This window comes from Pogoniulus pusillus, chromosome 8 (assembly GCF_015220805.1).
Source record: "Pogoniulus pusillus isolate bPogPus1 chromosome 8, bPogPus1.pri, whole genome shotgun sequence".
NCBI classification, from domain to species: Eukaryota; Metazoa; Chordata; class Aves; order Piciformes; family Lybiidae; genus Pogoniulus; species Pogoniulus pusillus.
The window spans coordinates 38110146-38126811 of record NC_087271.1 but is presented as its reverse complement, the minus strand read 5'-3'; the positions used below and the strand labels follow the sequence as shown (position 1 = coordinate 38126811).

The 16666-nt window shown below is 44.7% G+C and overlaps 2 protein-coding genes across 6 annotated transcripts in view; both read right to left on the bottom strand.

Annotated features, from left to right (window-relative positions):
• Window positions 1-16666, bottom strand: part of RABGAP1L (RAB GTPase activating protein 1 like) — a 302720-nt gene that overhangs the window by 180256 nt on the left and 105798 nt on the right. The gene's annotated exons all lie outside the window — the stretch shown is intronic.
• GPR52 (G protein-coupled receptor 52) lies at window positions 11354-14224 on the bottom strand. The gene has a single exon (XM_064148111.1). The coding sequence runs from the start codon at window positions 14140-14142 to the stop codon at window positions 13057-13059; it is 1086 nt and encodes a 361-aa protein (XP_064004181.1). The 5' UTR covers window positions 14143-14224; the 3' UTR covers window positions 11354-13056.

Sequence of the window (16666 nt, the reverse complement as noted above, 5' to 3'; positions counted from 1 at the left end):
TGGAGGTCATCTAGTCCAACCTCCCTGCCAGAGCAGGTTCACCTAGAGCAGTTTGCACAGAACAGCATCCAGGTGGATTTGGAATTACTCCAGAGATGGAAAACTCATTGCTGTCTACAGATAACCTGAAGGGAGGCTGTAGCCAGGTGAGGTTGGTCTCCTCTGCCAGGCAAGCAGCAAGAGAACAAGGGGATAGAGTCTCAGGTTGTGCCAGGGGAGGTCTAGGCTGGATGTTAGGAGGAAGTTGTTGTCAGAGAGTGATTGGCATTGGAATGGGCTGCCCAGGGAGGTGGTGGAGTCACTGTCCCTGGAGGAGTTGAAGCTAAGCCTGGCTGAGGCACTTAGTGCCATGGTCTGGTTGATTGGCCAGGGCTGGGTGCTAGGTTGGACTGGATGAGCTTGGAGACCTCTTCCAGCCTGGCTGGAACTACCTGACATCTTCATTTAATTGTAGCAATGAGGTCACCCCTGGGAGGTGGTGGAGGCACCATCCCTGGAGGTCTTCAAGAAAAGACTGGATAGGGCACTCAGTGCCATGGTCTAGTTGACTGGATAGGGCTGGGTGCTAGGTTGGACTGGATGATCTTGGAGGTCTCTTCCAACTTGGTTGATTCTATGATTCTATGATTCTAAACACCCCCAGCTCCCTCAGCCTCTCACCTGTCACAAGGGACTGTCAGGAAAATCTTCTCAAGGATTTACCACTGCAGGTCCTGTGCTGCTAGTGACCTCTGTGTCGGTTTTGAATCAGTATGACACCACCCACCTCCCAGTGGCAGGATGAAGTAGGGGCCTTGTCAGACTTCTGCTGACCAGCTGCAGCTTGGGAGGGCTACCTGACAGTCACATGTAGTGTAGGCATTCCTGTTTTAAAACAGCATGGTATTTAGGTAGGGTAAATAAGGCCTTTCAGATGAAGACTACCTAAAACACCAGCTTGGCTCTTAATTACTATCATTACTGACAAAAAAAGTTTATTCCCCTAATATTTGGTATCAGAACTAGCAATATAATCACAACTGTTTTGTTGATGGTCACCCCAGAGGTACTTTGCTTTAGAAATGAGAAAAAATGGGGACAGTTGATCATGTTGACACTTCCACTCTCACAACCACCTTCCACACACACGCAGAGAAGCATAGTCACAGATGGTCATTTTTCACCCACCGTATTAATCACTCAAAAGGAGCTAAAGTAAATGGTGCATTCTTTTCCTGACAGGCCAAATATAAAAGGAAACATCCAGAGTTGGTACATGAAAACTAATAAAGATACAACACCACGAGAGAGCAGGAAGGTAAGGGCAGACACTTAGCACAGCTCTTGGTTCCTCTCACATGGATAGTGGCAACTGCAACTACCAACGCCTAAGGACGAGCCTCAGAGCAACACAAACCTACTGTGACAATTCCTCCATCACAGTTTTCCAGCCTTTAGTAATCTGTAGCATACGGATTTGCAGGCCAGAAGCATGATGACATCATTTAATCCACTATTCCTCTTGAATGCCTTTGAATTTTCAACTCATGTCAGCTTTGGACATGCAGAGTGTCCTTCGCCAACACACTGCCCAATTGGCTACATGCTGCTGCCCTGACTTTGATTCTTTTGTGCTAGAAGAGAAACAAGGAGCAATTACATCCACTTTTCCCCCATGGCATTCACAACCTTTTAGACCTCCTCTGCTCCCCTGCACTTTAATTCTGTCTTTTTTAGGTTGGAAAACCCCAGAGGACTTTCATCCTCTCTTAGAGAAGAGCAGTTCCTTTGTCATTCCTCAGAGCTGCTTTCCAGCTGTGCTACCATGGACCAGTTACAAGGGCCAGATGCACCACAGTGGTGACAGTGATGCTTTCTAACAGTTTTCTTTATTACTCAGATAATTACTAATATCTCAGTACTTTTGGGTAAGCCATGGCTCATTAAACTACCATTTCCATAAGGTGATTTATAGCAACCCAAAATCTACTTCCTGACAGGAAATGAACACAAATAATTTTGCTGCTGTAGGAAAAACAAGGGCTGCTTTATTGCAGAATCACCACTGATTAGTAACTTGCCTCTCTCTCTTGCAAACCAAATCATTATCACAGTATCACAGTATCATTCCCGAGATAGTGACAGATATTCCTCATAGAATCATAGAATCAGTCAGGGTTGGAAGGGACCACAAGGAGCAGCCAGTTCCAAACCCCCTGCCATGCCCAGGGACACCCTACCCTAGAGCAGCCTGGCCACAGCCTCAGCCAGCCTGGCCTGAAACACCTCCAGCCATGGGGCCTCAACCATCTCCCTGGGCAACCCATTCCAGCCTCTCACCACTCTCAGGCTCAACAACTTCCTCCTCACCTCCACTCTGACTCTCCCCACCTCCAGCTTTGCTCCATTCCCCCCAGTCCTGTCACTCTATGACACCCTAAAAAGTCCCTCCCCAGCTTTTTTGCAGGCCCCCTTCAGATGCTGTAAGGCCACAAGAAGGTCACCTGGGAGCCTCCTCTGCTCCAGCCTGCACAGCCCCAACTCTTTCAGTCAGTGTGAGGTATTCCTCACCTACATTACATTTCAAATCTCTTTTTCACCAACTCAAACCCTCCCCATCCTGCTACAAATTTCTCTCTAAACAAAATCAATGCCATTATTACAAGAGCACTTTGCAATGCTTTTATTTTTAAAATGCAATCATTACTAATGCAGTCAAATTCACAGAATAAAACCACCTCTGAAGCACAATTGTTATCAATGACCAACCACCACAGACAGACTTTTTTTCCCCCAAGAAAGGGTTCTCAAGCCAAGATAAACCAAAAGAAAGGACTTGCAGATGCACAGGGGGTAACATGGACAAGACTTTCAGCTGCACTTGAGCAATAATCCTCATGTTCTGCCATCAGAATCCAAGGAAATAACAACAGTGGGAGAAGTATCTCCATAAATCCATCCAAAATACTGATTCACCACCAGAATGGAGTTTCTTTATTTAGCACTGTTTACAAATAAAATCAGTGGCAAAGACTATTTCAGCCCAACAGAAGAGGTTGGAGAACATGGCATCTGTGGTTGAGGCTTGTTGCCAAGACACCTGAAATCTAGTAAACAAGGTACAAAACCAGCTTCTTTTAGCTACAATGCAATGCAGCCTAAATAGATTTGAGACAAGATGTTGTTCCCTTCAAGGACATAGGATCATAGAAGCAACCAGGTTGCAAGAGACCTCCAAGATCATCCAGTCCAACTCAGCACCCAGCCCTATCCAGTCAACCAGACCATGGCACTAAGTGCCTCAGCCAGACTTTGCTTGGAACACTTCCAGGGACAGCAACTCCACCACCTCCCTGGGCAGCCCATTCCAATGCCAATCACTCTCTCTGCCAACAACTTCCTCCTAACAGCCAACCTAGACCTCCCCTGGTACAACTTGAGACTGTGTCCCCTTGTTCTGTTGCTGCTTGCCTGGGAGAAGAGACCAACCCCACCTGGCTACAGCCTCCCTTCAGGGAGGTCTGCCCTGAGCCTTCTCTTCTCTAGGCTAAACAACCCCAGCTCCCTCAGCCTCTCCTCACAGAGCTGTGCTCCAGGCCCCTCACCAGTTTTCTTGCCCTTCTCTGGACACCTTCCAGCACCTCAGCATCTCTCTTAACTTGAGGAGCCCAGAACTGGACACAGCACTCAAGGTGTGGCCTGAGCAGTGCTGAGAGTACAGGGGCAGAAGAACCTCCCTCGTCCTGCTGGCCACACTGCTCCTGAGCCAGCCCAGGATGCCATTGGCTCTCCTGGACATGATCTTACTAATATTCTCATCAAGGTTTTTTCACATGAGTCAAGAGCAGAACACACCTACACATCACAGTAAAAGTGGATTTAAAATTCAAATGAACTTAAAAAGCCCTGAAAGTCAGAGACCAAGTAAAGCACAGCCAGCCAAGAAAATAATTACTTAGTTGCTAGTTCCCAAGGATCACAGAAAAAATGGTCTCTAAATGTCTTGATGTGAAAAAACCCCACATTTAAAAGCCTTAAAATACTGTTAATTCTGATAGCACACCATTACACTTACAGTTGCTAGATTTCTTCCTCTTCTATGTATCAGCTTCATAAACCAACATGAAGTACAGCCTGGGCAACATTAAGTAATCAGTATTATAGAGAAAGTAATTTTGGATGAAGGTGTTTCATTTACAGCCTGTGTTTGCTGTTTGGGCTTAGGTAATACACTTAGCACTTACCCAGCTCTAGCCACAAAGTGGTCCCCAAAGCCCTTGAAATGAAGAAAAAGCTGCCAGTGAAACCTTCCCATTCTGTGCCTGTTTACAACTCTTACACATATAAAGCTGTATTAGAACTCAGTGTAAAAACTGCAGTGCCCCACATCTACCTTATTATACTACAATGAAGATCCTGCTCACCTATTGAGGGCATAGATGAGAAACAGACTGATCTGTTCTTGACCTAATAAGATTTCATTACCCAAAGGATACAGCTCTCTCTCTTTTTTTTAATTACATCACTTTTCCTTGCCACTAAAGCCCCTAATAAACAAAGGCCTTCATGAAGCTCCTGGAGGCAGTTTGAGGTATTCCTGACTTCAGCCACCTACGCCACGAGGATTAACTCCACCAAGTCAAAGTATGGGCAAAGAACAGACACATGCTTCAGCCACACCAGTGCTCCCTGACCTACAGCCCTACCCACTGCCAACAACAGGGCTCTGCTCTGCTGCCAGACTGGCCTGAATCAGCCACAGAAGATGTGGCAAGGCACAGGGATGCTTCGCTCTGCTGCCAGCACGGTTCCAATTCAAACCACCACCGGCTTAGTCACTGCACATGAATCAGGTTTAAATGGCACAGCATACCCAGAGAGACCAGCACAGACTCAGCAGGAAACATAACATGCACATTCCAAAGTGACATCCATGGTTTGTGTCTGACAATCTTCATTTAAGATCAGATGTGAACACAGAGATGGAGTAACGCAGTGGCACTGAGGAGAATTACGCAAGTAAATAAAGGTCACTCGCTCCCAGTGTCTGGCCACAAGCTCACCTGGGCTCATCTGATCTAGTAAGGTGGAGGCCAATGTCTTCTGCCTAGTATCAAGTGATAGAATGAGACAAAAAGTCCTCAAATTACACCAGGGAAGGCTTAGATTGGATATTAGGAGAAGAATCTTTACTGCAGGAATGGTCAGGCACTGGAACAGGCTGCCCAAGGAGGTGGTAGAGTCACCATCCCTGGAAGCATTCAAGAAACGTATGGACATGGCACTTTGGGACACGGTGGTGTTAGGTTGATGTCTGGACTTGATGAGGTCTTTTCCAGCCAAAACAATTCTATGATTGTATGAAAAATGAGGAAGAGTCCACCTGAGGAATGGTCAGCTCTTCTGCCTCAGCACACAGTTCCTTTATTTGCTTTCCCACAACAGAACAGCTAATGAGAAGCTGTGTGCTAGAACCACTTAAACACCAAACCCCTGTGGGTTCAGCAAGTGTCTTTCCTAGGTCAGAACAAATATGCCTGATCATGGAAAAATATAATTCGTCCATTTACAATTCTAAATTTAGATGTCACACCAGAAGACCTTTTAAATAATACATGCACAGCCATAAGTAACACTGGAGAGATCATCCAAGGACTAGAAACACTCCTCTAGTACAGGTATTTGAAGATTTTTGTGCAGAAAGTGTACAAAAGTCAAAGCACCACACAGGTTCCACAGGCAACATCCTTTGCTCTCCCCTGGGAACATCCTAAACCACTACCCTATCCTTCATGTAAACAGCTCATCCAATGGACATCTTCCACAATGGAAAGAACTTGTGCTTACTCCAATAACTTAGAGAAGAAAGTCAACAAGCATTATCTGTTTCATTGAAAGAAAAGGAAGAAGCAAAAAGCAAGGGTGCCAAGGTACAGAAGTGCCCCTGCCTGATTAGAATCATAGAATCAACCAGGTTGGAAGAGACCTCACAGATCATCCAGTCCAACCTAGCACCCAGCCCTATCCAGTCAACCAGACCATGGCACTAAGTGCCTCATCCAGGCTTTTCTTGAAGACCCCCAGGGACAGTGCCTCCACCACCTCCCTGGGCAGCCCATTCCAATGCCAATCACTCTCTCTGTGAAGAACTTCTTCCTAATATCCAGCCTAGACCTACCCTGGCACAACTTGAGACTGTGTCCCCTTGTTCTATTGCTGGTTGCCTGGGAGAAGAGGCCACCCCCCACCTGGCTACAATGCCCCTTCAGGTAGTTGTAGACAGTAATAAGATCACCCCTGAGCCTCCTCTTCTCCAGGCTAAACAGGCCCAGCTCCCTCAACCTCTCCTCATAGGATTTGTGCTCCTCATAGGATTAGCACTGAAGTCACTGAGCTTCCTCTTCTCTACGCCTTTGTGTTTCGTCTCTTTTTCCCACACTGAGACTGTGAGATTTGAGACAAAATGAACACTGCATACCAAAAGTGAAACTCTTTTCCCTGGCAATCATTGCACTTTCAAAACTTCATTTTGAACCAAGTCACCTTTTTCTTTGTTCAGACCGAGTCACACAGTGACTAAAATGAAAAGCCTTCAGCATCGCTGTCACATTCTTCTCAAGAGGGTTAAGTTTGGCAGCAGTTGGAACACAGCTGTGATAAAATCCTGAAGATCTGCAGGCATTTTTACTGCCTGAAATTGCTTCTCCTAGCCTCCTGTCAGTGCAGCTGAAAGCACTACAGTTTCCTTACACTCATCCTACCTTTCACAGTGCTTGGTCAAAGGAAAAGCCCACAGAAGCGATGGATGTGCATGTGAAGGGTGTTTAGTATTTTCTCGAGGCTGTGCTGGGGCACACAACCATTAACAGCTTCTTCTCTATTCACATACTGCTGCTTCAGCACTTCAAGCTCATGGAGCTCAGAGGATTTTCCTAATATCAGATTAAGAAAGGAGTGATTTCATATAGGAAGGCCAGAAGTAGGCTACTCTTAAATATCCTTCCAAATTGTTTTTGACTCACTAATCTACAATGGCATAGACTTCTGCTAACAAGAATCCTTAAAGACTACAGAATTCAGCACATCCTTGAAACAAAAATGAGTCATGTTGATATTAATGGGGGGGGGGGGGGGGGGAAGCCATCAGATTTTACTTGAAGGTTGTGTTTGGTTTAGTAAAAATCATGTACTCTTTGGAAAAAACTTCCTTTAAGCAATGTTGCAGGCAATGATGCCAGTGACAGGAAAGCACTACCTCAGAGATGCTTCCATTTCTGGAAAGGCCTAAAAATTAATCAGCATCTAGTTAACAAAGTAATGTTTGGTTTTGCTGTTCAAATGACATACATCAAATATTTCAATTTAAAGTCTCCCAACAAAATAAATCCAATTCAGTTCTCTACTAGAATGATGCCAGGAGAGTGCCCTGTCCATCAAAAACCCCAAAACCCAGCTTTAAAAAGACACATGGTAACAAGTGGGGGCATCAAATCAAAGGCTTCAACTTCTTTAGGTGATAAAACTGAACAATAAAACTGAAAATCTGCAAATCAGATCCTGGTGGACAGGTGGGGAGGCCACTGCCACCCTCAGTGACATTCATCCCTCACAGCACTGCTGAACTCCTGACCCTTTGGCACTGTTCCCTGGCATTGTCAGCCTTAGGGACTATGGTGTTGCTAGGCATGCTGTGACTCAGGTTGACATCAGTTAAGAAGGATATTCCCACCATGATCAGCAGCTTGGGTTGAGATCCTCAACATTCAAACAGCGGTATTAGAACATTTAAAAATCAATGTATTTGCTTGGCTACAAGTAAATATGAAAAGATAAAACAGTTTCATGCTGACAACCAACTGTGAGATAGAATTTCATCTGATGCATTTCTCATCAACTCGACCCTCTGTTGCAACAACTGTCTTTTGTTTACAGCCCAGATGAACGCTTCATATGCAAGATAAAAGAGCTAATGAAGTAACTAATCATGACATGAATCACTCTTCACAATAGCCAGGTCCTATACTGACTTGTAAGTTGTTTCAACCCCAAAAGGAGATGCTATTAATTTTTCTGAGTGTGCTTACAGGTATTTCATTTTCAAATGTGAATAAAAAATAACTGTAACACACACACACACATATATATGTATTTTAAAGGCCTTCAGGAACTCTACCTATGAAAGGTGGCTCAATAAAGCAAAACACTCCAAACAGTTCAGAAGAGGAAACACAAAAGTTCGGCATGAAAACATCCTGTAATAAGGTGCTATGTTAGCAAGATTTTATATGGTCTTATATTTTAAAGTTAAGACTTAAAAACTAAATGTTGGAGGCCATGAAGGCAGTGGGGAAGGATCACAGGCTCACAGGATATTAGAGATTGGAAGGGACCCAGGGAGATCATCAAGTCCAACCCCCTGCCAGAGCACAGATCTAGCACAGATCACAGAGGAACACATCCAGACAGGCCTGGAAAGTCTCCAGAGAAGGAGATTCCACAACCTCTCTGGGCAGCCTGTGCCAGTGCTCTGGGACCCTTGCAGTGAAGAAGTTCCCCCTTGTGTTGAGCTGGAGCCTCCTGTGCTGCAGCTTACACCCATTGCTCCTTGTCCTATCCCAGGGAGCAGTGAGCAGAGCCTGTTCCTCCTCTCCTGACCAGCCTTCAGGTGTTTGTAAACATTGACTAAATCCCCTCTCAGTCTTCTCTTCTCCAGACTAAAAAGTCTCACCTGTTTTACCCAGCACAATTACAATTAAGTGGAAACAGAGGAAATAAATACCTTGCTATAAGAAAAAAAACCCCAACCTTTTAGAGACAGAGCTGTGCATTACACTACTACAGTCTTCTCTCCCTTTAAAGCACATTATTTCAAGGATAATTCCATTCCAGAAAAGGAAGCACATGGAATTTGGTGAAGAAAAAAAATACTTTCCTGGTAGCACTTCTGCTGCCATTACACAGTTTTGGTTTGGGTTTTCTTTTTACATCTCTTTAGGCTGAAGATATGAGGTTCTACAACTGGTAAGGCAACTAGCCTTGGCTTAGCCTCTGGTACACTACAAACAGTCAAGAGAAAGGCAATGGCACACCATAATCTACCAGCACAAAAGAGCTTTATATAAATATATAGGTATATTTATATATGTATATTTGTTTTGCTTACCTATTAGGCATATCTCTTTAACCTTTTTAGTCAATACTTTACATATATTTGTTTTCTAGTGGTTACTTCTACTATTCTATTTTAAAGCAACCTAAAGTTTTAGCATCTCCTTCAATGTATAGCCATAGAGAGAGCTTATTGTGGTCTTTCAGGATCTGAAGGGGACCTACAAAAAAGCTGGGGAGGGACTTTTCAGGCTCTCAGGGAGTGAAAGGACTGGGGGGAAGGGAGCAATGCTTCAGATGAGTAGGTTCAGACTGGCTGTGAGGAGGAAGTTGTTGAGCATGAGAGTGGTGAGAGGCTGGAATGGGTTGCCCAGGGAGGTGGTTGAGGCCCCATGGCTGGAGGTGTTTCAGGCCAGGCTGGCTGAGGCTGTGTGCAGCCTGCTCTGAGGTAGGGGGCTTGGAACTGGCTGCTCCTTGTGGTCCCTTCCAACCCTGACTGATTCTATGATTCCAGCTTTTATTATTACCTGTGTAACAACAATGACTCTTTCATATGGGTTTCTTTCATTAGTGTCTGGTCACCTATTTATTAGGTATTTCATAAGCCACAAAGCCCTTTAGGCACATGGAAGCAGGGTCTGTATTCCAGGTGCCAGCTCTCAAAGTCTCATTCCCTAATCAGATTTTCATGCAGGAAGATGAGACTTTATGATGACAGAACAAAAATCCAAAGTGACAGATCGAGTGCCTGGAACTTCTATTGGATTTTTTATATCCATTAAAATATCCAGCCTCAGAATTTTTGGAAGAGAATTTAGCACCAGCTGGAATCCTCGACAGCATTACTAAAACAACAACAACAAACCTCCCTCAAAGAAAATGTTATGCTGTGAGTTTAGAAAACATTCTGAAAAGACAACACATACTTACTAGATTAAAAAATGTCTGTGACTGACCATCAGGTCCAAGCCTGTCATCTGGGAACCAGCAATAAGAAGCAAGTCTTTAAACACTGCTGAGGATGTCTTGTTTGACAGACTGCAGGACACTCAGATTTACAGGCTGAAATGTGATTTTGCAGCAACTAAAATTCAAAGTCCAGATAAGCAAACTGGCATCCTTGCACCAACAATGTTAAGCTTACTTTTAAGAAACAAACCAACTAGAGAAAAAGGCAAATGATTGAGGAACCTATGATTAGTTTGCAGGGTACTGGGTTTCTACTATCTTTTCTCTCTCCAACAACTGCCTGAGGGAAGAGGAGATCTCAGTTCTACCTGACACCTCCACAAGCTCAACATGATGATAGAGAGAATACTATTGCTAACTCTGCCCTTTAGGGCAAACAGCTGGTGGGCTGGTGAGTAAACCTTGTACTACAGGTTCTGAAGTTCCCTTTCTGACCTACCATTTACAGGCAGTGAAGTCACTGTACATCAACTTTGTTTGCTGAGGTTAGACAAGCAGGGTTCAACTAAGGCACTACTGATACGAATGAGTTAGCTTGTGTATTTCTAAACATTGGTAGCTACAGCACCATGTTCACAATGCATCTGCTGCCTCCAGGGTGTGTTGAACAAAAGGTTAGTTCAAGCATTTTCTACTACTTGCCTTGAATTTCAGGAGGTCTCAGAAACTTGTGATTAGGAAAACCAAAAAAAAAAAACCAACCCAAAAACCACAAGTGGTAAGAGACCAGCTCTGGAGCACAGACATAAAACTGCTTTGCTGCTATGAAACCAACCCTGTGAGTCCTAAGAAATGAGATATTTCGCTGTTCCTTGTTTAAGCCTTGCACACTGAAGACCTACTAAGCAGAAAACAATAATGAAATAATGACAAACCAAAACGAATCCAAGTTGCTTTTGTAAGAAGAGATGGGGTTACACAACCAGCTAGAGCAGCAGGCAGCCAAAAAGAGCCTCCTGAAATAAAGATCAACTTCTCAAAAGAAGGCAGTAGCCATGATCCTGTAGACATGGAGCGTTACCAGATACATGCAAAGAATACTGCTTGTTTCCCCACGGTATCTACCAGGGCTAATTGTCAGCAACAGCTCAGCTCAGCTACAGGAACGTTTCAAATTGTATTTCAATCTCCTTTAAAGATTGTGCAAATGCTAGAAGGGGGTTGGAAAACATCTAAACCAGCAAGTGAACGGCTTTGAGGTTTGGATGTTAAACCGTTTTCACTCTTAAGTCCTAACCCAAAAATAACTTGCACAGAGAACAGAGCGGAACATCAGGGAACTAAAGCCAAAGCTGGGTTTGATATACATAATACTACTTTATTCCATTGTTTCAACTTTCTTACAGGTTTAAAAAAATGTACAGGGGTTCAGAACCACCTCGACAGAACAAAGAATACATAGGTAAGGGAGGCTGAGAGTCAAACCACAAGTGTGCAAGCGTGGTTAGCTTCCATTACAAAAAGTAAGAGGCACGATTTTTACATATGCGTTTTGGTGAAAGAAGGAATCGTAGTGCAGTGGTAAAAGGCACCAACAATCAATAACTGGGCCTTTTCTTTAAAAGCCAATAACCATCTAAGAAAATCACATTTGGTTCAAAATAATAATTTAACTCTTTTATTGATTGGCATGCATCTGAACCCCTGGCAATTGATTACACAAACCTAATGTACGCCCTTGAAAGAGAAAGAAAAAAGGTTTCCTCAGTGGACCTGAAAATCAGTTCAGTACAAAAGGAAATAGCGAAGCTCTCTGCCTGCATTTCACACTAAATGGCCTCGTTCACCTCCTCCAAGAACACTTGTCTAACAAACAGCTATTCAACAACTGCACAGAAGTATTTCTCATAAAGCAAGTGTAGAATTTTGTTAATCCTGTTGCGTTGACCTAGTCCATGTGCTATGAAAACGTCAGGCACAGACCACACTTTACACTTTCTCTTAACAAAAAGAAAGCAAAGAAGAAAAGGTAAAAAAAAAAGAAATAAATACAGTATGTGCAAGCTAGGTTCACACAATGGGTTGACAGCTATGGCAGTAAGCTAGTGAAGACTTCCCAAAGAAAGGTTAGTGTTTGTGTTGTAAGCAGTAAGCACACTGCTGTGTGTGGTTATCACATCTGCGTTAGGATTATCTGTGTAGCCAATAAAGGAAAAGCTTTAGTACACCTTAAAGGACACTACATGATACCATGTGCTAATTTAACAGGATCAAGAGAAGACAAGACTGGAGAAGTCAATGTCCGTGGGCAGCTGCAGCTACTCAGTCAGCCAGAGAGGGCTACTGCTTACAGCTGGAAGAATGGTTTGAAACTCAAGTTTACTTGATAGGTGTTTTCAAACAAAACCACTTGGACAAGATGGAATCTATGGATGCACAGCATGAGCAAAAAAGAAAAGGGGAAATGAGAGGGGAGAACTTCTGTGAAAGTTGTACCAAAATGTGCTGGTTTATCCAAAAAGCATCATGGCCAGTGCAGGTTTTATGCACTGCAGGTTGTTTGTACAACTGAAAATTGTACAAGATGTGCGAGCAGAGACAGAGCTGATTATTAGTCTGCAATATCTACTAGAGTCCTCAGGTATGTAATTCACAAATAGCCACTTACTGTGTTGTTGATTGTTTCCTCTTAAATCTATGGAAAGTCAGAAGGCTACAGGATATTCTGACACAGAGATAGTAAGACGAATTTTCTACGAGGGGGCAAGTATAAGGTAGTACCTAACTTATTTATTTGCTGAGGAACCTCCTCTGTGAGCGATATAATTTCACACCCTTTGATTTTTAGCTCTTTTTTGCATCGTCTCTGTCGAATCACTCCCCTCACAACTCCACATGAGCTATACTCAAGTTCAGCGACCTCCCTCTCACAGCAGCATTTCCTTTTCACCGATCACTTTTTAAACTCACTCTACCATCACAACAAGCTAGTCAAGTGAACATTCCTCTTCTGGCAAGCTTCCAGGTACAGCAAACGCTATCGGAACTCGCCAGTTTCCTTTAAATGGAGCAGGAGTTAGCCCGTTTCCGCGGTTTAGGGTCCCGAACGTCCCTGTCTTTTAAACACATACAAGAGGAGCATATTGTCTCTGAGAGTCTCCGCAGTCCCAGCCTGAAAACACTGTTGGAGAGGCTATAGATGACACAGTTGCAGAAACTATTGCTTATAGCAAGCCACGTGGTTAAGAAGGAAAGCGCTGGGTTCTCCAAGACCCTAGAGCTCTCCAGCAGAAAGTAGATGATATAGGGGAGCCACAGCACGTAGAAGACGCTGGTTATCCGAAACAAAACCATGGCATAGCGGCGGTCGGGGCTGTGCCCGGTCTCCCCAGCAGCATCCACCTCGTGGCTAGGAAACCGAGCTCTCCGATCGTTTATCTCTTTGGTGTGCTGCCGGCAAATTCTAAAGATGTGGAAATAGGTGAAACATATGACAAAGGCAGCAGGAGCATACAGTAAGCAGACGATAAAGCCAGTAAAATAGGCGTTAGTTAGCCAGGAGGTAGCACACCATTCAAAAATATCTCCATGGTAACCAGGTTTCCCCCAACCAAAAAAGGAAGGCAAGAAGATCAGACAAGAGTATATCCAGATCAAAATGATGCAGATTCTCAAGCGACAAGGTGTGACCAGTTGGTTATAGGAGAGAGGCTTGGTTATAGCGAGATAGCGATCCACACTGATGCAAGCAAGACATGCCATAGATACGCTTTTCAGCACAGAGATGATGTATCCAAAAACTTGACAAGTCAAGGACTCGTGGACACCTGTCGAGTAGTGGAGCAGTGACAAAGTAGGAACCAAGCAGCTAACTCCAACAAAAAGATCAGCATAGGCCATGGTCTGAATAAAATAGCTGGTGGTATAATGGTGCAGGAGTGGAGCGCAGTGAAAAACAAATATCACAGTTAAGTTACCCGCAATGATCAAAAATGTGAGCAAGACAATAACGACTGTCTCAAGGATACAGATGTCAACTGCATTGTAGTGACCAAATCCAAGAGGGCAGGAGAGATGTTCAGATATGTTCATAACACTACTGCTCATATTCAGAGTCCTCCGTTCAATCCATCGGGACTGGTTCATGTTTTGTGACTGGGGACCACTGCAATCTGAGCCTGAGCGAGCAGGTGACCTGCTTAACAGCAGCTAAACTCTGCTTCAGCGTCTCACGATCTCTCTCTGTAGACACTGCCAGTGCTTACATTTGAGAGGGTTACAGTCCCATAGCTGTTGATGCCTCTTCAGCATCAGTGCGTCACCTCTGGCACACCTTAGCTTTAAGAAAAGAAAGAAAGAAAGAAGAAAAGAAAGAAAAGAACAGAGAAAAGGGAGGAGGGGGGGGGGGGAGGAAAGAAAACAAAAAAAAGCCAGAAAGAGAAAGGCCACTGATCAGCTCCTCCAGTGCTCTTGACCAATCTTTAGCAAACACAAGGCACTTCTAAAACAAACAGGTACAGTGAAACACCAAAATCAAAACTGACAAAAGAGCCACATTCATTCCCCAGGGAGGGAGGGAGGGAAATCTGACTGCTTATTTTCCTGAGAAAGTAATTTACTTTGGAATAAAACAGGGTGAGAGGGAAGGAAGGAGGAACCTAGGTACAGCTCAGGTTTCCTGGGCCAGCAGTTACTGGAGATAATCTTTTCAATGTCTCAGTTTAGATCACTGAGTAGAGAGTAAAGAAAAAAAGTTCATCATCTCGAGCTGTCTTTTCTGGCTCCATTCAGGAGACAGCACTCGGCCTTATCCATGCTATTCATCAGAAAGGTAAGGAAAACATTTCTGTCAAGGTTAATTCCAATAGACTCACCACTGTTTGGGTATGAATAATGAATTTTATTTGGAGGGAGACGGGTGGGGGACAAGGCAGATTTGTCCTCTGACTCCCAAGAAAGAAAACATACATCTCACATACAATGAGGAAGATTCTGTCTATTCACTTAAAAAAAAAAAAACAAAACAACCCAAAACCCACCAAAAATAATCTAAGAATAGAATTTGGAGACTTGTGTCAATATTCACAATTCCTTCCAACAGTTAAGAGTCCGTTACAATTATTAATGCCAGAAGCATAATTCAAGGTCCCCACAGAGAAAAGGAATCCTCTTGAATTTAATTTCAGCAACGGCAATTTAAAATAACTCTCTTTGGAAACTCTGCTACGGCAGATCAGCACCCAGCAGTTCACAGGTATATCCATGATATTGCTCACCTCTGTAGCAACACCTGAATCATTTCACAAACCCCCACACAAAGAGAACAGAAACTTCCATCTGCATTCTGCTGTGAAGCTAATGAAATGCTGATTTCACTCGAAAAGCTGCCATTGTTTACTACTCCGTTATTCGGTTATTCTGCTTCATCTTCCACGTAGTTTTAAGGGTTTCTACATTTATCAGGCGATTAGCATAATAAATAGCTGCTTTAAAAGAAACAGAAAAACGCTCTTCTAATCGCAGGACATTACCTTGATCATTTTATTCGCGGTTACGGAGAGAGCAAACGTTAAGAGGGAGCATCTTCTGTGTTGAGTTTTAAGTAAATGCTTGATTAGTTCAGAAATCATTAGGCAGGTGATTAATTGTACACAATCTTGCTTCTTGAAAGGCCTCTAAAATGTTAAAACCGTCTTTAACCCTAGAGTTCCTGAGACTAGAAGGCTGGCAGTGAGCACTACTGAATCCACACAAACCGATCTCCAAGGTCATTCAGATATTAGGCTGGCATTTGCTCTAAGTCTCTTGAAAAGTACCCGAATCTCTCTGATGTTTCTGATAGTCCTTGCAGTGCCTTCAGGAGGGATCTCAGGCACTAGCAGAGCCACATCTCCAGTGCTGTTGCAGCAGTTGGAGCACAAGCCTTCTCTTTGGAATGAATTTCCTGTCGTACATTGCCACGCTGCACAGAAAGTCCTTTGGATTTTAGAACATCCCAGAATATTTCCGGCCGTTCCTTCCCTTCGCCTGCAAGCGACAGAGCACCTATGGAATGATTACTTTCTGCGATGCTTTGTTCCAGCGCTCCAGCAATCCTCCTCACCTGCAGCACCCTCCCAGCCGCCGCGCCGAGCCGCTTGGCAGGAGAGCCCCAGCTCCCGCGGCGCGGCTGGAGCGTCTCTAGTTCTTTCTCTCCTTCCCCCTTCAAATGACTGCCTGCACCTGAGCCCGTTCCTCCTCCTCTTTCTCCTCCTCCTCCCGCGGCCGCAGCAGCCCCGCCGGGCGCTGGAAAGGTGACTGCTTGCCCCGGCCCCAGCCAATGGCCGCGCCGCGCCGCTGTCACTAGGTAACGGCGGCCGGCGCGGCGGCGGAGCAGGAACCGAGCGGAGCCGAGTGACGGCGGCGGGGGCAGCGGCGCCCGCACGAAGACCCGGGCCGGGCCGGTGCGGTTCGCCCCGGCGGCGCCCCCGACAGCGGCAGGCCGTGGAAGGAAGGCGGGGAGGGAGGGAGGGCGGCTGGACCAGTCCTGCGACTTGCGCCTTCAAACCGCCAAGCGACTGAACGGCGGCTGGACCCCACGGGTGTGCACCTCACACCCCGCGGCCGCTCGACTCATCTTCTATCGCGATAGATAAGATGTCATTTTAGAAAGCGCCGCCGTCACCACCTA

Bases quoted from the DNA above. Each gene is read 5' to 3' on its own strand.
- GPR52 (XM_064148111.1), bottom strand. From the start codon at position 14,142: ATGAACCAGTCCCGATGGATTGAACGGAGGACTCTGAATATGAGCAGT.